This window comes from Micromesistius poutassou, assembly GCF_964030765.1.
Source record: "Micromesistius poutassou genome assembly, chromosome: 3".
Classification (NCBI taxonomy): domain Eukaryota; kingdom Metazoa; phylum Chordata; class Actinopteri; order Gadiformes; family Gadidae; genus Micromesistius; species Micromesistius poutassou.
The window spans coordinates 11,945,620-11,966,656 of NC_140273.1; the positions used below are offsets into that span (position 1 = coordinate 11,945,620).

General features: G+C 50.8%; 1 protein-coding gene across 1 annotated transcript in view; it reads right to left on the bottom strand.

The window, feature by feature from the left end:
• The window catches only part of cntln (centlein, centrosomal protein), an 83,953-nt gene that overhangs the window by 26,970 nt on the left and 35,946 nt on the right, over positions 1 to 21,037 (bottom strand). The window contains exons 13-19 of the mRNA XM_084465956.1: positions 19,979 to 20,101; positions 10,979 to 11,079; positions 8,088 to 8,188; positions 6,484 to 7,037; positions 3,151 to 3,235; positions 838 to 922; positions 27 to 405 (exon numbers count right to left, since the gene is read on the bottom strand). Coding sequence (XP_084322082.1) covers positions 27 to 405; positions 838 to 922; positions 3,151 to 3,235; positions 6,484 to 7,037; positions 8,088 to 8,188; positions 10,979 to 11,079; positions 19,979 to 20,101 — 1,428 coding nt within the window. The remainder of the gene's footprint in view (positions 1 to 26; positions 406 to 837; positions 923 to 3,150; positions 3,236 to 6,483; positions 7,038 to 8,087; positions 8,189 to 10,978; positions 11,080 to 19,978; positions 20,102 to 21,037) is intronic.

A 21,037-nucleotide genomic window follows, 5' to 3' on the forward strand; every position in this document is an offset into this window, starting at 1 on the left:
CTCCACCACCCCCACCACCACCACACCCCTCTCCTCTCCTCTCTACGCCCTGGGAGTGTGTTGTTACCTGGGTGAGCTGCTTGCTGCCTCCCAGCCTGTCGGCGAGGGCGTCAAGCTGGGCCGCCATGTTCCGATTGGCCCGCCTGGTCTCCCGGGCGGTGCGCGCGGCGTCCTGGCGGGCCCGGCGCAGGATCTCGACGCGCCGCTGCAGAGACTCCACGCGGCGCTGCAGCGAGACGAGGGCGGCGGAGGCGGAGCCCGCCGTCGCCGTCTTCCTCCTCCTCCTCTTCATCATCATCATCCTCGCCGTCTTCGTCGTGGTCGTCGTCATCATCGCGGCGCTCCTCATCCTTGTTTCCGCGCTCGTCTCCGCCCGTTCCCCGGGCGCACGCCACTTTCGCTCGTCTGTCGGGAGGCAACACACACACACACACACACACACAGACACACACGCCACCGGAGAGGGTGCAGGGGAAAACATTGCTCAAATCTCCTGATTTAGACTGTGCCTCTGGGGAGTCCATAGCGTGTGTGTGTGTGTGTGTGTGTGTGTGTGTGTGTGTGTATAGACACGAGTGGGAGAAGCAGAGAAAACTCAACAACTTTGTGTTTGATTCATATTTTTCATCCTTATCATTACAACAGCTACAGAAAAACCAAGCCAAAAAAAATAAAAAAAATAATGGAAATTGGAGAAATGTTTTTTTCTCCCGGATTCCTGTTCCAACGGGGATGATGTGCATGCGAGCGCTGTGTTTCCCTTCAACCTGATTAGCTGTCGATTAGGTGTTCTGTAAGTGAGCCTGGTTGTGAACCAGGAGGGGAGACGTGAGCTACCTGGACTGGGACCACTGGCGTGCCTTCTGCAGGGCTCATCCTCTCTTTCCACCACCACGGTCGCGCCCGCCGTACACCTGTAGGGCTGGGAGGGAAACATGTGGTGTGTGAGTGTGTTGAGTGTGTGTGTCTGTGTGTGTGTGTGCGTGAGTGTACATATGTGTGCGGCGGGGGGGGGGTCTGGATCTGAGAAGCTGATTAAAGAGCCGAGCGCTTAACGCAACACAACAGGTTGACATGATCGGCTTCCTGGGCTGGGCTCGTAACGACACCGTGATCACAGAGGGTACTCAGTTTAACGCAACGCGACAAATCACCCCCCTCGCTTTAATAATTCACCGCGCCGCGCTTAACGCCATCGCTAGATTCAGAACGCTTTTCTTGGCACCGGGGTATCGCCTCTGACAGGTGCTCACTGATTCTCCCCCGCGTCCCTCCCCGCCGCTCCCCCCTCGCCCTCACCGCCTCCTTTATTCAATCACTTGTGTGATTGAATAATGGAGCAGACTCATAACATAACACACATGCATGCACGGGCGTGCGTGCGTGCGTGTGATGTTTTGCGTCTCAAAGAGTGTAGGTGAGTTTATCCACGTCTCTACTTTTGAGCATTCATGTGTGCATGCGTGCGTGTGTTTGTGTGCGTGCGTGCGTGCGTGCGTGCGTGTGTGTGAACCTGTGTGCGCCTGTGTGTGTGGGTGTGTTTGTTCCTGTGTGTACGCCACCTGACTCCTGACTGTGGTAGCGGCGTTTGTAGTGACATCAAAGAGACTGGATCTACTCCCTCCCCCTCCTCACCCACCCCTCACCCCCCAGTCTTATTTTATATGGAGGGCTGGTTTAGGGTTTGATCAGGAGCAGGTTTGATCACACGGAGAGAAGACTTGCGGAGCGAAGAAGAGGTGGGGTGGTTAGAGGGGGGGCTCTTGGGCATGTGACACGCGGTGCGGCGCAGGGGCCAGGGCTGTCATGGCGATGAGCCTGGGCAGACCTGACGGGGCACGCGGATTGTGTGTGTGTGTGTGTGTGCGAGCGATTGTGTGTGTGTTAAGGGAGAAGTGAGGGAGAAGTAAGGGGGGATTTCAGAGAAGGGTCCTGACAGCTTCCTCGCTGCATGTGGAACGACTCCCCCCCCCCTCACTACACACACCCAAGCACACTCACAGGCACAGGCACAGGCACGCATGCACACACACACACACACACACTCTTCCACAGCTCCGTCCACGTTGTTCTCCTCTATCATGGGACAAGAGCGCGCGTGTGACCGTGCGTGCACCGGAGTTTACCCCAAAGCTTTCCCTTCTTTCTCTCTTTCCATCTGTTTTTTTTTTTATATCCCTGACAGAACCATGGAAGGGGCGGTGGTACAATCCATCTTTCTTTTTACCTGATCTCCTTCTCTCATCCTCTCTACCTCCATCTTCCCTCCTCTCTCTCCATCTCTATTGCCCTCTGCTCCCTCTATCTTCATCTTCTCTCTCTCCTTTTATATCTCTCTCCAGCTTCCTCTCTCTCCACTTTCCTCTCCTCTATATTCATCCTCTCTCTCTCTCTCTCTCTCTCTCTCTCTCTCTCTCTCTCTCTCTCTCTCTCTCTCTCTCTCTCTCTCTCTCTCTCTCTCTCTCTCTTTACTTCCCTCTTCTCTACTTCATTCTCCTCTCTCCATCTTCATCCGGCACCCCTCTCACTCTCTTCCTCTCTACATCCTTCTTCCCATTCCTCTCTCTCTCCATATCACTGTACCGCTCTCTCTCGTTCCCCAGGGTGCAGCAGGGCTGCCATGTCCTGCTGCGAGGAGGTTTGATGTGGACAAGGGGTATTGATTTTGTGGCGGCGGGGGGAGACGGGGAACATGGGAGAGGAGGACGTGTGGAGTGGACCAGCTTGCCGGGGCCAGAGCCTCAGAGACCGGGCCGAGGGAGAGAGAGAGTCTGGGAGCTGGGGTGCTTGGATGTTTATCCTCAGTACTTGATTTACTGGTCACCCATTTTGTCATTTTAGCAGATGCTTTTTTTGTTTTTTGCTAAAGCCGCTTGTTTTATTGGATCGATAAGAAGTTATGAATAAGGAGGTAGGGCTGAGACGTGTTGCTCAAGGGCACCTACAGGTAGAGTGCAGTCGTCTTTCCTTTCTAAATATGCTGTATAAATGTGTGCTGATGTATCTCCTGTGTAACCTGATTAATGGCAATCAATCATCTTGTGGGCCTTCACCATACATAACATTCTACACAACGCAAACTAAAGTTGGAAATGAAATGTATAAAAGGTTGAAACAACAAACAAAAAGTCAACAACAACAGCGACTGACCGTCGTAGGGGTGGTGTGTGAGGGTCTCCTGGTCTCACTGCGATTGCCTTCCAGGCTGTCATAGAACTCCTCCTCGTCGCCCTGACTGTGGAGACAGAGGGAAAGACGTTGTCATGTCACTGCAGAGAGTAGAACCGACAACCCCTCCACTTTCTGCCAATACCACCCTTGGATTGCAGGTCCAATTTACCTTTTAAGGGGAGCTTGAGTTGACATCAAGCTAAAAAATATGTGTGTGTACCTCCACCCACACACACACACACACACACACACACACACACACACACACTAATACATAAACAGCCAAACACAAAATCAATGCTCCTGTCAAATTTCTTGGAGCTGGGAGTGTGAATGTGTGTGTGTGTGTGTGTGGACAGGGGGGGGTGAGAGACAGCATCATGAATGCATCAACATGTATGAGAGGGGCTGTGGCCTTCATTAGCCGTCGGCGTGTGACAGACGTGTGCGTGGCACGGCTGAGTGGAGACGGAGCGCCGGCCCAGAGCCTGATGGACACACGCTAAGGGCTTCCCGAGCACCTCCATGACCGCGCTGCACACACACACACACACACACACACACACACACACACACACACACACACACACACACACACACACACACACACACACACACACACACACGTGCACACACACGCGCACACACACGCGCACACACACGCACACACACGCGCACACACACGCGCACACACACACACACACACACACAGGTTTATTGACAGTGACCTTTGACGCTGAGGTGGAAGCCAGTGACATTTACGCCGGTGGGTTTATTAAGGTGGGGCCTGGGGGCAGAGGTGGAGGAGGTGGAGGAGGAGGTGGAGGAGGAGGAGGAGAAAACGACCACAGATAGTGGAGCGAACCTGGACATGACACAAACTAGGAGCTAGCACATTTAGCCTAGCATTGGCTAAGAACCTCTATTTCTAGGCCCGCCATAACTTTCAGGAGTGACCCGATTGAATGGGATGCGTACATATCACTGTGAGATGGTTCATGTTGGCTAGCCTTGAAGCAGTAATAGGTAATGTGCTTAAAGTCAGTCCTTTTATACAAATGCATTATTCCCCAGGCCATCAAAAAGGTTATTCCATCAGTTTCATTTAAGATACAATACAATAAATGAATAATTCAAATATTAGTTAGTAATAGTAGCCACTCAATGCAGAACCATTGATTGATTTTGAACTGCACCACCTTTGGCAGTGTGTGTTGCCTGTAATTAAAGCAGGTGCACTTACATCCTCAATACCATGTTGTCACGTTGTCATGGTTAAATAGTCACAGAGCATTGCCTTGCTACTTGTAGGTGCAGAACACCCCCCCAAAAAAACACAGACACACCCCGCCCGGACAGGACTCCCTGGTACACCCCCCCCCCCCAAACACAGAAGCTGCTCATCTGTGGAGATAAATGGTCAGCTCCCAGCAGCAGTAGCTGGAGGACGGAAGGAAACCCACCCAGAGTTTAAAAAAAGAAAGAGAAAAGAAGAAGAACAAAGGTTGTCAGTATTCTTAACGAGTCTGACATCTTTATTCTGCGCCGTTTAGGCGGAGCCTCCCAGAGAGAGGAGGAAGGAGAGCGGCGAGCCTTTCGACGGTGACGCACGCGCTGTATAACACATCTCGCGAAAGAGCTTTACACAAGTCTGGCCAATTGGCAGGTGTCTAAATAAGACGACGTCTCAATTCGGGCTTCCTTGTGCAAAGAGTAAAATGAAGTAATGAAATCCGGTTAAGTCTGGGTGAAGAGGTGTGCGTCGGACTGGCTGCTTATTAGCCCACAGACAGTGGGGCGTTTGGGGAGGCAGGGCATGGCTGAAGCCAGTCACTGCTTAAAAGGCCTCCCATGGATACGGCTGAGGTGGATTACCAACTGATGAATTAGTTAGGAGGGGGAAAGTGAAGCGTTGTATAAGGAGGAGGGAGAGAGAGAGAGAGAGAGAGAGAGAGAGAGAGAGAGAGATGGAAATACAACGAGAAAGAGAAAAGGGAAAAGCTAGACCAAGAAAAAAAAATAAAGAATCAAAAAGAGAAAGAAGGCGAGAGAAAGATATGTAGACATAGAGAGAGACACAGAGACATAAAGAGAGAGAGACACATAGACACATGGAGAGAGAGACAGAGAGAGAGAGAGAGAGAGAGAGAGAGAGAGAGAGAGAGAGAGAGAGAAAGAGTGAAGGCAAAGACATATCATTGAGCCCCCCCGAGTGTTTAAAATAAAACCTCCTGTACCATCACTCAATAAACGTCGGCTCAGTGGCTTTTTGCATAAAACATACATGAAATAATTACAGTGGATGGGTCTTAATTTACATGGTGTTAAACAGCTTGTAGACATCTGGTACCGAGCCGAGCAGGGTCATTTAAAATGTATCTAACTAAATTAAAACGAGGAGCGGGGAGGAAGAAGATGGGAGGGGTGGGGGAGGAGGGGGGGTGGTGGGGTGGCGCGTGCTTACACGTCAACGCGCCACAACTGAAGAGACAAGGCTGGGGGTGTGGGAGTGTGTGTGTGTGTGTTTACACTTTGTGGTTGTGCCGGCGAGGGAGGCTTGGTGGTGGTGGTGGTGGGGGGTCTATAGGGTACTTACATGAGAGATGGGGAGGAGGGAGCGTGGTGGGGAGGAGGGAGCGTGGTGGTGAAGGTGGTGGTGGTGGTGGTGGTGGTGGTGGTTGCAGGGAGGGGGTTAGTTGGTGAATATGCAAAGGACCGGTAAATTTAATCAAACTGCCAAACTGTCAATTTCAGGGCGGCATGACTAGTGCGGGAGAAGCGGCATCACTGGAAGGTATCAAGGAGATCGCAGCCCCCCCCACCCCCCCCCCCTTCCCCACCCGCACCCCCCTTCATCCCTGGGCTTTGCTGGCACCCGTTCAACTCTGCGTGCAGAGGTGGCAAATTTTGCATGCAAATTTCAGTCAATAAGCTCCGAGCGAGGCGTCCCAGGATATTTCAAAAAGGGATCTGACAGTAGTTTACCCCTCCTCTCCCTCTCCCTCTCCCTCACTCGGCATCATTCTCGCTCGCCATCATCTCCTGGCTCTTGAATACCAACTAGACAGATGCTGGAATTCAATCACCCATTTGCTCACACTTTGCATATGCACACTGTCCCCTGGATGTTGCACAGAGACAAACCCCTTTCCCCCCTCCCCTCCACTCGCGCACAGTCCACACACCTCAGCCCTATCCTTTAACTGCCTAGAAAATAATGAGGCTGAGGAAAAAGGAGTGTGAGAGGCCCCTGTGTGTGTGCGTGCGTGCGTGCAAGTGTGTGTGTGTGTGTGTGTGTGTGCACATTGCTACCTGTCTGTGCTCACATCCTCCCATTCGTCCTTCGCGGGGCTGGGGCTCCGTCCGTGCCAGCTGATGGCTTGATTGGGGCCGACCGCTCGGCGGCCACTACGGCGCACTGGACCTGGGAGCTGGGCTGTTTTGAATTTGACCTTGCTGCTATCCGCACCGACTGCTCCCCCTCCCCCCCCTCCTCCCCCCCCTCCCCCTCCCCCTCCCGCTGCAGTGCTCCTCCTGCAGAAGTCGCGGGCCGCTCGGAGGATGCCCAGCTCCTGCCTCAGCTTCAGCACCCGCCCCCGGAGCTGGGCCGCCTCCTTCGCCGCCGCCACCAGCCGGGCCTCCAGGGCCTGGGTCTCGCCCGAGTGCCGCTCCCGCTGTGCCAGCGTCTGGGCCCTGGCCGCCCTCTCGCGGGCATCGGCCTGGCGGTGCAGGTGCTCCACGGAGGCCTGAAGGCGGCGGCACTCGTCGGACAGCTCCTCGCGGGCCTCCAGTAAGTGCTCGTTCTCCAGCCTCAGCCTCCCTGTCTCCTCCTCCAGGGAGATCATCCTCCGCTCCAGTTGCTCCATCTGCAAGGGCCGGGGGTGGGCCGTTGGGGTTAAGAGGACACGGGTCAGGCTATGGCACAACAATAACAACAACAACAACAACAACAACACACTTGGATGGGTCACCGGTTTATTTCCACCGTTGTTTACATGGAGACAAGAGGGCAGGAGAAGACCCAACACAGGAGTCCCTGATCTGACACTCTGCACGCAATTCTCATCTGGATACGGGGAGTGTTTAACAGCGCATAAAAGAGCATATGTCTGGTTGACTGAATCCATTTGAGGAACCCCCCCCCCCCCCCTCCACCCCCCCACCCCCACCCCTGACCCCCTGGCACCCCACTCGTCACCCTCCACTAAGCACCATCCAAGGCCACTTAGCCTCTTTGTTAGATCTCGGGTGGAGACGGTTAAGGGAACAGTGGATGCCTGCTGGGTTCATACCCCCAGGCGATGTTTCCCCCCGCACCACCCTTCTTTTATTTGGAGCTCCCACTCTGCCCTCTGGTGAAGCACGGTACCTTTCAAACTAAATTAGACCACCACCCTCGTCTCGCCCCTCCCGACCACCAGCACCACCAGCACCACCACCGCCCGCCCCCCCCGCCCCGCCCCCCCCAAAGCTTGACTATTCGCCAATGTGAATGCAGGTCGGCCACCGTGTGAACGTAAAATAGGCAAGCCAGAACGGGGCACTCAAGCACGGTTGACATTTTTTGAACATATACTGTAATATAGTCATCGAAGCACTGGCCATCGCTGTATTGGAAAAGGGGCACACTTTTTCAGCTTGTCATTGTACTGTGTCACGTTCGAAATCCATAAAACAAAAATCACACCAAACTACTTTAACAAACTCCACAGAACACAATGTCTCAAGCCCTAAGAGCACCCGTCCTGTCACGCACGTCGTGCCTGACGAGCGCCGGGGGGGGGGGGGGAAAGCGGCAGAAGCGTCATTCTCTTCTCCCCGGGGGCCATTGTGTGGCAGATCCAGTGCTGACGGTTTCCCTTTTATCGGCGATGACAAAGAACAATTAGCCGGAGCTTTGGTTACGGCGCCATTACCTTTTTTAAGGACTCCTCCACGCGCTGGCTGGCGGCGGCGGGCTGCTGTTTGGAGGTGCTCCTTCTGACCCTCCGCTCCTCCGCCACTCTGCACAGCAGCTCTGCCGGGGGAGACAAAGCGGGGTATTGTGACGGGACGTGTCAAGCCCAGAGCACTCTGCCGATCGGTGCAGTCATTAAGAAAAAAGGTAGATAAAAAGAGGACTCATTAAACCGATTAGCACTATCAAAGCACTAATTTCTTATGACTATTATTACCCGTAAGGGCAATCTCTCGATGCCATTTTCATCAGGATTTGGAGAAATGCGTGGTGCACCTCCACCCTCTCGCTCTCCTATACCCCCCCCCCACCACCACCGTTTCTACTCCTACATAAAAGGAAAGCGAATCAAAGTTCCTTTTATTTAATCCTTTAGATTAAAAGCATTTAACCTGATTGACTTCAGATACAGGTCAATACGGACCGGCCTTCTTGCTCAGAGATTCCTACAGGCCGTTTGGGGACAACGGGGATAGAACCATAGCCACCACTGTCCTCCCCCCCCCTGCCCTCTCAATAGGATAGAAAACCAGCAGCTACAGCGACCCCTCATCAAAAAGAATGACTTTGGTTTACACCGTCCACCGGGGAGACGCATGGGGAAGCAGAACAGGCAGCAGTGTGCCAGGCTCCCTCTGGGGATGCTAAGCCAATATGCGGCAAGTGCTTGAATCCCCTGGTGAACACACAGGCCCTTTAGCTGCACTGCTTCACAGCCTACCGTGCTCTCCCCCCCCCCCCCCACGGACCATTCATCTCCACAGAATAGCGTAGCGCTTTATTGTGGGAACTACAGCTGGGCTGCTAAGGTGCAAGATTTGCATTAGCGCTCAATGTTTACAACGCCAGGCAGACGGGAGCTTAAAGTGCATGTTTTATACCCACAACATCAGCAGCAGCAGCAGCCGCAGCCGCAGTGTGTGCATGCAAAAACACACACACACACACACACACACGCGCCAATTGCCTCTGTGTCACCTCATATATGTAGAAACAGTTTTGCTCCTAAGATCAAAAGGGCAGAGGGAAAAAGGTACGAGACTTCATGGCTCGCAGTCGCCTTGGTTAACTTTCATGGGGGATGCAGCTAAAGCTCATTTGTAGGAGGCTGCAAATGTTAAATATTTAAATGAAAATGAAGACCTTGACGTATCAGTTGACCTTTTAGTTGTATACATAACAAAAAAATAAGAAGATGAGAGGGGGGGGCGGGGGGGGGGTGGGGGTGTGGAATAAGGAACCGTAGAGGAAAGCAGTGAAAGAGATTTGCTGGGAAGGAGCCTTGCGTAGCTTGGCAGCGTGTTCGACGACTGGCCCAGGGAAGTTTGTTACTTTCAATTAGCCTCCTCTTTTGTCTTCCCCGGGTGTGTCACATCCAATCAGACAGCCCCCCAAAACGGGACAGGAGGGGCTACCTGCCCGCCCCGCGCTCGCCGCAAGGAAGTCAATTATCCCGCTCCGGCAATGGCGGCCAGGGGAGTTGGGCGCTCCTCGTCGCTACCGGCTCTCGCTAGACGCCCCCAGACTCCTCCTCGATGGCTCCCCAGTCACCAGGCCGCTGGGGTGTGGGGGGGGGGGGGGGGTCTCGGCACACAGCGGTGGCATACATTACGGCTGCTGCTGCCGCCGCCGCCTCGGAAATGCCCCCCCAAGCTTTCATGTGCTGCCTTTGCTTAACGTGACGCTGATGGGGTGAAGTATGGCGTTGATCACCCTCCCCTCTCGTTTGATCCGGTTATAACCCTATGACCGGATCAAAGAAATTCACCATTATTCAATTCCTACTGAATTGAAAGGTATCGTCTTGGGGAGAAAATTTGTTTAGATGGGATTTAAAATAAATAATAGTTTCTCACAGTGTTGTACTACAGCGTTGCAGGTCTGAATGGCAACTAAATGAATATATTACGTGTTAAACATACATTTTACTACTAACCCATATAAAACACTAAATTGATACTATTCAAAAAGCACTACTTGCCAAAAAAAATGTAACATGGGTAAGGCCAGTTGGGATTTCTGCTGAGCATTACTACAGTAAAACTAGTCTTCTGTGGTATGGGCTGTTAAATACACATTTTTTTAATATCACAAGAAGTGGTAAATACTATATACTCACATTATTACTGTATGCCACATTATATTCATTACTTACATTGTGTGGCTGCAATAGTCTACACGCCGTCTCTGAAAGGAGACTGTTTGGTAGTATCCCTGATTATAACATTGATCTTCCATGGATGAGCACTCAGGGTTTTAATTAGTGCCATCCCTTTAAAGCACGGGCTTGAATCTCAGACAGAAGCAATCACTGTTGAGCTAGAGAATCAAAGTGATGGAGGACAGATTTGTTATTGAACTGGTTAATGAAGGCCACTGGTTGCGGTGGTCAGTGTCTGACTAAAGAGTGGATCCGATTGGATCGGAAGCGTCTGGCCTTTTATCGTTTGGAATGACATTGGATGAACGTAGTAAGAAGTTGATCAAGTCTAATTGAGTTACATTCTGCTAATACCGTGTCGGGCAAACTGTTATCAGGGTGACTCAAGATTGGAGGAATTGTGCGAAGGTGCGATTCATTGTCGACATGTCAATTCAACGTGCAGTATTTTGTGTTAAAAAAAACTTTTCCAGGCCCAATTCCGTTAAGAAAGTGAAGGGATTATTGCTGGAAAAACAGACCAAGAAGCAACTTGCAGCAGGGGCCTATGAAAATAACACGAAAATAAACAAGGTATAAAAACACGTTAAATATATAAATATGACAGAGATATAGCAGAAGGGTACCATGCACCACAGCCATGGAGACCGTCTCCAGGTGGGGGGTGGTGAGTCGGTGTGTGAGGTCACCTTGGTGCTCGTTCAGGAGACACAGACGCTGCTCCTTCACGGTGGTCCGGTCCAGGGCTGCCTGGACCTTCAGCACGTCCATCTCCTCCTCCAGGTTGGCCCTGCAGTCACATCAGGAAACTCAACATCAACATCAACTTCTTCAACATCTGCTTCAACTGTAAAACTTTATTTTACAGAGACAACGACAACAACAACTCAACACAAGGAAAACATAATGGTTAGCGGGAATTCGTTACAAAATATCATACCGACATGACAATTATTCTTGTTGCCTTTCAAGTTCCTATTCTTACAGAACCATGATTTTACTTTGGGCCCGATGCGTCAGACGAACATTTCACTTGGATAACTCGTATAAACTGACAGCAGAGAACAGCAGGTAATTAAAATGCATTTTAATTCATCTGGAAATCAAAGTGACATGCAACATGAAACACCCAGGTATGAGAGCAGCACAGTGTGTGTGTGTGTGTGTGCATGGGTGCGAGACCCTGTGTGTGTGTGTGTGTGTGAGGAACAGGCAAACATAAAAAAAAAGGGAGCCCAATTACCTCAATGCAATTAGCTTGATTCTTGCTAACGGCTAATTACGTGGTTAAAAAGGGAGGCCTGCAGGAGACTTTGCACTTTCAAGTTATTATTAGGACCCCAAAAGAAGGTCTTGTGAGAATACATACACAGACCCTCTGGGACAACCACACCTGATATACACACACACCTTGCTCCCCTCCCCTCTGTGCTGCAGAGACGCTGGGAGAAACCGCTGGAGAAACACGATCTTGTTACTACAGTCCCATTCTTCTCCCTGATTAACCTCATTACTACCAGAGAGACTCACTTCTTCAGGTGCATCACACACATTCACACACACATAACACACAATCAAAACTGGAGTAACTACGAAATATGTTCTGATGCATGACCAACTTTCTAAAACGCTGCTGAACAGAATGCAGGGCAGCTAAAGTTGTCAGACCACAAGTTTAGTAGAATCTTTACTTTTTTGGTTCAACATTTTTGAATTCGTTATAAGCACTAACATCAACCAAGAGCCGATGCACAAGTCAGCTTATGGGATGTTCTCGGTCGAGGCAGGTTCGGGTAATTTTTCTGAAAGTTTTTCTTTCTGCAGATCGCATGAAGGCCAAGTTGGTGGTGAACACGTGTGGACCGGGCCAGAACCGACCCGGCCAAACGGGGAGGACCACACAAAAAGTTGAAAGCGGTGAAAGGCAAAGTAATATCAGCACCACCCCTGATCGAAAATGCTGTATCGGGTGGTTTTGGGGGGTGGTGGTGATGCCGGTGTGTGGAGGGTGTTGGGTTAATTAATTAGTCTGATCCATAGAGTCTGGGCCCGGTGGCCGTCCGCAGCGTGAAAAGTATACAAATAACTTCCCCCAGAGGGGGCGATGTGGTTGCAGATGGATAAGTGTCGCTCCTCTATGGATTTTCCTCCACAAATGAACTCCAGTCAATGAGGATTCTGCATCGCTGGGCCGTTAATGGGACAAAGGATCTGAAATATGCTGCGTGCAAAGTCTCAGTCCCGTCTAATGTTTCTTTTTTAATGCCCTTCCACATGCCGATCGTATCGACGGCCAACAAGAGTTCCTATGCATGACACCGTTTCGTTGAAGGATGGCCCCCCCCTTTCTTGGACGTGCCGCAGATTAAATTGCGGACTCATTTTTCTCGGGCAGGGAACCTGTGATTTCCCGATCCAGCGCTCTTGGGGAGAAAACTGTGGAGTTTCCATTATACACACAGTGTATCTATCACAGATACAATTGCCCAACCGGAACCAAAATGAATGTTGAAAATAAAAGGGACAGGAAGTTGTTACAGTGAGAGAACCTGTAAGTATGGACTCAGAAATTGAAGGTCCTTGTTCTATACTCCCAAGATTAGAAATACAACAACAATGCAATTTTCACTCTATGCAGTCTATCAAACCAGTTAAACCTTGTGAAAGGAAACATTCCATATTTGGTTATCCTGAAACACAAAATAGAGAGGCTTACACAAAGTTGTAGGCCTGATGCAATCAACATGTCACAACAAACCTGTTACCAGGATGGAGAGAAATGGTTGGCACTAATTAGCCAACGAAAGAAGCTAGAACATGTATAAATAAAATTTCTCTCACCGAAGTAGGCTGCTATGGTCAATCATCATAGATTTCCTTTCTCCATTCGTCTACAAAATGTCATAAATAATGACAAATGGCCATCCCACATTACCTACAGCCAAAGGTGTCTCAGAGGACAGAATCTCTCCAGAACAAAGAGCAGGTAAGTGATTCCAGGTATTTGTTTATCAGTGCAAGGTGTGTTCATAGCCGCTTTCAACTGTATGCCGTATGTCCAACTGATCTCCAGGACGGTGCGCCGACTCCTCTCACTTTTCACCTCACCTCTTTTTCTCAGCCTCCTTTCCCCACTCACACTACACACTCCTACACACGCATTGTTTCCACAAATGCAGGTGTTCATCCACAGTCTAACCTGTTCCCTCAGGGATGATAAGAAAGAGAAATGCTGGAAACGAGGCGGAACCCAAAAGGTAAACGCAACGTCGTCAGGACGACATATGCTCTCAGTATGTATATGAATAGCTGAAATCCCAGAGGGAGCGACAGATAACAGCTCAATAACCTCACCATCATCCGCTTCCTGCTCAAATATCCCCTCCTCAACTCGGTGGTCCAACTCTGACGTCAGATCACCACCGCCTACCATGAAATGGAGACATCCCAATGCAAAGGTTATTAATGAGCTATGAGTGATGAAAAATGATTTGGGTTATGGAACAAATCAAAACCTTCTGCTTCATTGAAGGTAGTGAACGGCGAGAGCAACATCTCGCATCGTGGCTAGGGTCAGGGTCACCGACTACCCGCTGGTTCTGGGTTCAAGACTCCATCCGGGTTCAAGACTCCATCCATGTGAACCAACCTGTAGGCATCTCAGACACAAGATGCATCCCACTGCCTGTTCCACAACCACATGCATCTGAATTCAGTCTTTAAACATCTGTTCAACGACTAAAACAGCCGAACCCGGCGAAAAGAAAATCACCAAGTTTCCGGTTTTCTCAGGCAGACGGTCCGGCAACATCATGGCCAACAGCGATACAGGTCTGTGTCTCATGCTGCTCCTTAGACCCCGGTTTGTTAAAACACTTTCCCCCTTTCTCTTATACAGCACATCTCTGGGAGAGCAGCAAGCAGCCCCCCCGAGCCATCATCCACTAGCACACATCACATCTGACGATCCCCAGCCCCCCCCCCCCCCCCCCCCCACCCCCCCCTCCCACCATCTCCCTCCCTCTTCCCCGACGCGGGTTCAGATCACACCCCCGCCAGCCTGCTCCCTGGTCCACATGGGGGTGTACAGCGCCCTATCATCTTCAAGCGCTGTGTTTTCCACGCAGTGGCGGCAGAGTCCTCTACACACACACACACACACTAAACACAACAGGAAGAGCGAGGGAATATGGGGATGAAGAAGAGAAACACTTCTATCTTTTTTTTTTTTCATGGCTGGGGTAAAGATAGACAATTTTTTTCCCCTTCAGGAAAGGGAGGCAAGACATGTTTTTTTTCTTAGTCAGGAGGGAGTTCCCCCCCCCCCCCCTCCTCCTCTGTTTAAGCCCAGGCATACGGGGGCCGTTCTATCAGTCAGGGAGTCTGGCGAGATAAGCCACTGCTGTCAGCAGAAACGGGCCTAGTGGAGTTTCGCACGGCTCGGCGCTATATATTTTAGCTGTGGGCAATGCAGGGGAAGCAGCCGCAGCAGTAGCATCCACATGAGCAGCAACAACAACAACAGTAGCACAGAGAGTGAGAGGCTCTAGAGCCACAGGACATGGATATCAGGAGTACATCGAGTACACCGACGGAAACATGTCCGTGTTGTCCTTGTTCAGTTTGAGGAGAAGGAACAGGATATTTGCACAACTAAATGGCCCAATCAAAGTGGATATCTTATTGTAACATAATGGAAAAGATGATGAGGAATTCCCTATTTGATAATCAGAAGATTGACGTTAGATCTGTGTTAATCTGCTTGTCTGGCCGATAATGAGGCTTAAACTACAACTAGATGCTGCAATCAATCTGTCTCCGTTGGACACAGCACTCACACACACAAGAACTAATTTAATGAATGATAAAGATCGGAGCACTGCCTGGGATTTTCTCTGCACAAACACGTAGTAAATATGTATGCTGCGTGTGTATACATGTGTGTGTGTGTGTGTGTGTGTGTGAGGAGAGGTAATAAAACATGCCCCCCCGCCACCCCCCCTTCCCCTCCATACTCATTAACCCCACTACCGTTTAATAAATAAAGATGTAAACAAATAAAAGGCATATGTAGACAAATAAAGAAAACTTTTATTACACTTCATTACAGTCAATGTCGTGCTGGTGGGCGGTGGGGGGGGGGGCTAGTGGGGGGCCACAGGCGGTGGCGGTCTCCTCCAAGACCCTCACTCCTCCATTAACGATTTGTGCTTTCATGTCATCGTAGTACTATGCCTCTTGTTGATCCGTGTGTTTATTGGCTTTAATACCGAGGCCTTAATAAGCCCCACCCACTTCCCCTTCACCAGCGGATCCGTTAACAACAATTAACAACAGGCTCAGACAGGGCGCAGCGCTGCAGACTGCAGATGCATAACGAGCCAGCTAAAACCATCCCAAGGCCAATCTACATTCCTTGCTGAACCCCCCCCCTGCGTGCTTGCTCGCCCGCTCACCCGCCCGCACACACACACACACACACACACACACACACACACACACACACACGCTTGCTCGCTCTCTTGTGCCAGCCAGCTTCTGCTACGACCAGGAGGCAATCTGCATCGTGCGCCAGCGTTCGGATCTCTTTCGAGGAGGGCGGAGGGGTTTATTTGCCTTCGCGATCGACTTGATTCAAATCATTTTCCTCCAGAGTGCATTTGGGACACGTTGGAAGGTGGGGGAAGGGGTCGGGGGGGCCGTGGGGGTCTTAATGTCAGACCTTTATGGGATTGAACGGCGATATAAAGGACAGGGGTGGTGAGCGGACGTGGTGCTCCAGGTGTAATGAAGGCCGAGGCTTGAGTTGATGAGTCGGCTGCTTGTGGTGCTCGTGAGTCGGAGAAACTGTTTGCAGTGATTTGCCTTTTGAAATATGTATTTCTTTCCCATTTTCTTATTATCACCAGCAAACAACATTGTTTCACAACATGGTCTTAAAAATGTATGTGCGTACGCTGTTCAAGACGTTGACCAAAAAACGTTGATCCTTTGATTGTGTGTGTTCAAGAAGCAAATGCGTAGGTTATGAATGCCCATAGGCCCAGTCCTATTTGTCAGCAACGAGCACAGTTCGGCATCCATTAAATTGCCAAAGTTCAAGGGAGCTACTGTTGGGCTGCTTGGAGTTTATTTTTTACCTATATATACTGTATATGCATTTGTATCCTGTGCCATCATAAACAGCTTCAGTTTATCAGCAAAAAAAAACAAAAAAATACATACTTAAATTGCCTGATGATCCACCATTTTAAATGTTTCCAGACCAAATGTTTCCTTGTGAACTTGTAAATGAGTTGTCAAGCCATAATGACCAGACAGTGCGATAATAATAATAATAATAATAATTGATTTAATTTATATAGAGCTTTTCTAGACACTCAAAGACGCTGTACAGTGAAGGGGGGGGGGGACCTCACTAACCACCACCAATGTGCAGCACCCACTTGGGTGATGTGCGGCAGCCAATCTGCGCCAGAACGCTCACCACACACCAGCTTGAGGTGGAGAGTGAGGGGAATTAAGGAATCAGCCAATTATACAGGCCGTGTCGCAAGCCGGGGCATAACCCAAGAACCAAGGTTAAAAAATAACAACTAAAAACATATAGACACATATGTATAAAGAGCCGACGGGTTTGACCTTGGCCGGCCTCCTGGTTAACAGGGGGGGTCGAGTGGGAGTGGGGGAGGCCCACCCTGCGGGGACCCACTGCTCCTGCCTGTAAGTACCGTCATATCCATTCTGTGAAGCGGTCGTTTGGACCTCGAGAAACAAGTGTTTACAAGGTCTGTGTTTTCTACGTTATAGGGGTTGTGCTAGGGGACATCTGTGCAACAACACCAATGAGAGAGAGAGAGAGAGAGAGAGAGAGAGAGAGAGAGAGAGAGAGAGAGAGAGAGAGAGAGAGACAGAGAGACAGACAGAGAGAGAGAGAGAGAGAGAGAGAGAGAGAGAGAATGCGAGCGATCAAGAGAGAGAGAATGCGAGCGAGAGAGAGAGAGAGAGACCATGCAAGCGAGGGAGAGAGACCATGCGAGCGAGATAGAGAGAAGAGGGTGAGACAGCGATAGAGAGACAAACGGGAGGGAGAAAAGACTTGCAGCTGGCCACTTGAAGAGCCTGTTATCGGGCCCTAAAACGCCTCGCTCGCCAGGAGGTAATTAACCATTAGTGGATCATTACAAACACTTACGTGGGGCAACCTTCACAAGCACAATCATTTCAGCACATCAGCACAACAGCTAACAGGAGTGGCGGCTAACGGGAGCTCTCACGGTTAACGAGGGTCCAGGACTATAGAGGACTTTGGGGTTGTGTAAACAAAGACCACCCCCCCACCCCCCCCACCCCCGCTGCCTTTGCTCCTTTGACATTGTGAGGGTCCTGAGACGTCTAGGGGAGTGACCACTAGGAACTGAAACTGTCTAGACCCTGGGATGATGTTTTACTTTACGGAGGGTCTTCAAGAACTTCTGGCCGGCTCTCCTGTGCCTCAGAGGGGGGGGAGAAAGGGAGAGAGAGAGAGGGAGAGAGAGAGAGAGAGAGAGAGAGAGAGAGAGAGAGAGAGAGAGAGAGAGAGAGAGAGAGAGAGAGAGAGAGGAGTAGGAGAGGAGTAGAGGAGGAGATGTAGTAGGAGGAGAGGGATAGAGGAGAGGAATGGGGAGGAACCGATGAGTGGAGGAGTGGAGGAAGAGGAGACAAAGAGAGGAGAGTAGTTAAGGATTGGAATCCAGAAGGGGAGTGGCGGAGAGGAGAGAAAAGGAGGGAGGTGGAGACACCGTCTGGTTGTCTTTCATTAGTTAATCACACTGAGCAGGTTAATGGTCACAAGCACCAAATGCCGAGATCAAAGAGTGTGTACCCTGTAAGGGAGAGGTTGTTTTTCCTCCACAGCACGAGTTGAGGGGCCCTAGCCAAGTTTACCTCACAACGACCAATTGGGAAGCGTCCTGGGGGCGGGAGGTGAAGCAGCTGAACACTAACCCCAGAGGACAGGCCAATTGCACACGGATAGAAAGGGCGTCCGGGCAGCCTTCCCTCGTGGCTCTCCCCCTCGCAGGTCAGCCCTCAGGACCCCTGTGCATTAGCTGCAGCCCAGCCTCCTCCTCCTCCTTCTGCACCCCCCTCCCCCTACACCCCAATCCCACCCCCCGGCCTGTGGCTCCTCCCCCCCACATCCTTCTCTGGTCAAATTTGGGCGCAAACAGTGGGTCTCTCCACTGCTCCCCTCTCTCTACTTCCACCCTGGTCGGGGCAGCGAGGGGGGCAGGCGGGCAGGCAGACATGCAGGGCAGACCAACATCCCCTAACAGGCAGTAGCAGCAGCAGCAGCAGTAGCTTGGTAGCAGTGGCGGCGGCGGCGGCACCAGGGCTGCTAGCCTGTAATTAGCTCGGACAGCTCAGGCTTAGAGAGTGAGCGAGGCAGCCGGGCTACATCATAATGAGCTCTGCTGGGATTAGGAGGACAGGGCAGGGGTTGGTGGTGGTGGTGCGGGTGGGGGTGGGAGGGCTTGGGGGGCTGGTGGTGGCGGAGGGTAGGGAAGGGCAGAAGGGGGGTGGGGGAGGGGGGGGAGGGTCGTGGAGCGGTGAGAGAATTCTGGTTCTAGTCTCTCCCGCAGTATCACACAGGGCCTCGGAAAAAGGCAATGTGGGGAGGAGGGAGGGAGGGAGAAGAAAGGAGATGTTAAGGCTTGAGGGAGGAGGGAAGAGGAGGTGAAGATCGTCGCTCCAGGGCTTGACATGAGTAGCGTCTCGCAGGGTCAGGGGAGGAGACTTGGTTAGAGGGACTCTATCCAAACGAGTCAATGGATGGAGAGAGAGAGAGAAGGAGAGAGAGAGAGAGAGAGAGAGAGAGAGAGCGAGCGAGAGAGCGAGAGAGACTTGCCACAACCTGCCAACTCCAGGAGATCAACAGTAATTTCACCCTCACTGAAACCTCATCTATACAAGGAATGGGCCTTATCATTAGTTTCTTTAGAGCCAAATATAAAATAAACTCTGCTGTACTCTCCCGACAATATTTAACCAGGTGGAGAGCTTGGCATCGATCAATATCTAATCAGTTAAGCCAGTGCAAATTAAAACCTTATTGGGACAATATTCAACATCATAAACAAGTGCGAAGTCAACAAACAGTTTCCATAACTACCCAAGACGCTGGTCTCAAAAAGGAAGCGGGGGCTTCCGATAAAGCTAAGTTTCCTCCCTTAGCGTTAATGTGTGAATCTGTGCAGCCAATTTTACAAATGAGCACAGAGCCTTAATCATCTTACTCTCACCCCCGCTGGCTGGTAATGGAGGAGGAAGGGGGCAGGTGGATGCTGTAAAAACTTGGGAAGGGCAAATTTCAACACCCCCACCAACTGTGGAGGACGTGTCGAGAGCTGAGAGAGATGATGGTGGTGGTGGTGGTGGTGGCGAAGGAGGAAGCCTGCAGTTGCTCGTCCCTGTGTGTGTACGTGTGAACGCATAGGCACGTGTCGGCGCCTACACGCGCACGTGTGTACTTGGGCACATATGTGTCTGCATCAGTGTGTGTGTGACAAAATAAATTTAAAAGACAAAAGTTAAATTTGAAAAAATTAAACAGACCGAGGACACAGCGGGGGACACACATCACGGAGGCCTGTAGAGAACTGCACTCTACAGGAAGAGGACCGGCGAGGCAGACGGTCATGCAGCCTTACTTCTCGACGTTGAGCTTCCTGGCCAGGCGCTTGAAGTAGGCCAGCTCGTTCCACACGCCATCGCTGTCCTCCTGTCTCAGCTGCCGGGGCTCCGCTCTCCGACTCTGTCCTTTAGCTTTAGGCCTGGGGACAGACACACAGACACAGACCGAATGGTGAGCAGAAAGATGCACAGACACAGACACAGACACAGACACAGACAAAACGGTGAACAGAGAGACAGACACAGACACAGATAGAACGGTGAACGGACACAGATAAAGACACCGATACTGACAGAAATGTGTGCATAAAGACGGACAAGGAAAACAGACTGGGTTAACGGACCAATAACCAGAAAGGCATACTGACAGACGAGCAAACAGACAGACAGACAGACAGGAACATGATACGCCCACATGTACATGTTCCTGGCAGCCTGGGGCCCAGGTCACATGGGAGGACGGGCGGCCCCTCAGTCTCAGTGTCTCCCTGCTCTTGTTATTCAGCCATCTTGAGCAGTATTCAAATGAGTGGCCTTGACTCTGACGTTCCCGGGGTAAATCATGTACACGCACGTTCCCACTGCTTGGGTTTTTTTTTTGTCTCCTTTTTCCTCTAAAAGCCTAGGGCAGTGCTCGCGAGACAGGCTAATGCAGACATCCCTGTGTGCCATGCAAATTGAACATAAAAAAATGATATACACAAATATAAATAACAGCGAAAAAAATATATATATATATCCAAGGAGGCCTTTTAAATTTGCACACCTCAGTTATGAATAGTTAATAGCAGAGTGGCTCTATCATTGTGCCCCCTCTTCAAATATTCAGATACACGCACACGCACGCACACACACACACACACACACACACACACACACACACACACACAACACACACACACACACACACACACACAACACACACACACACACACACACACACACACACACACACACACACACACACACACACACACACACACAACCGATTGCATCCCTCTAACTCATTAATCTGTCTTTGCCCAGGCTACCAATTCAAGCCATTCAATTCCAATTAGTTCTTCATTATCAGACTA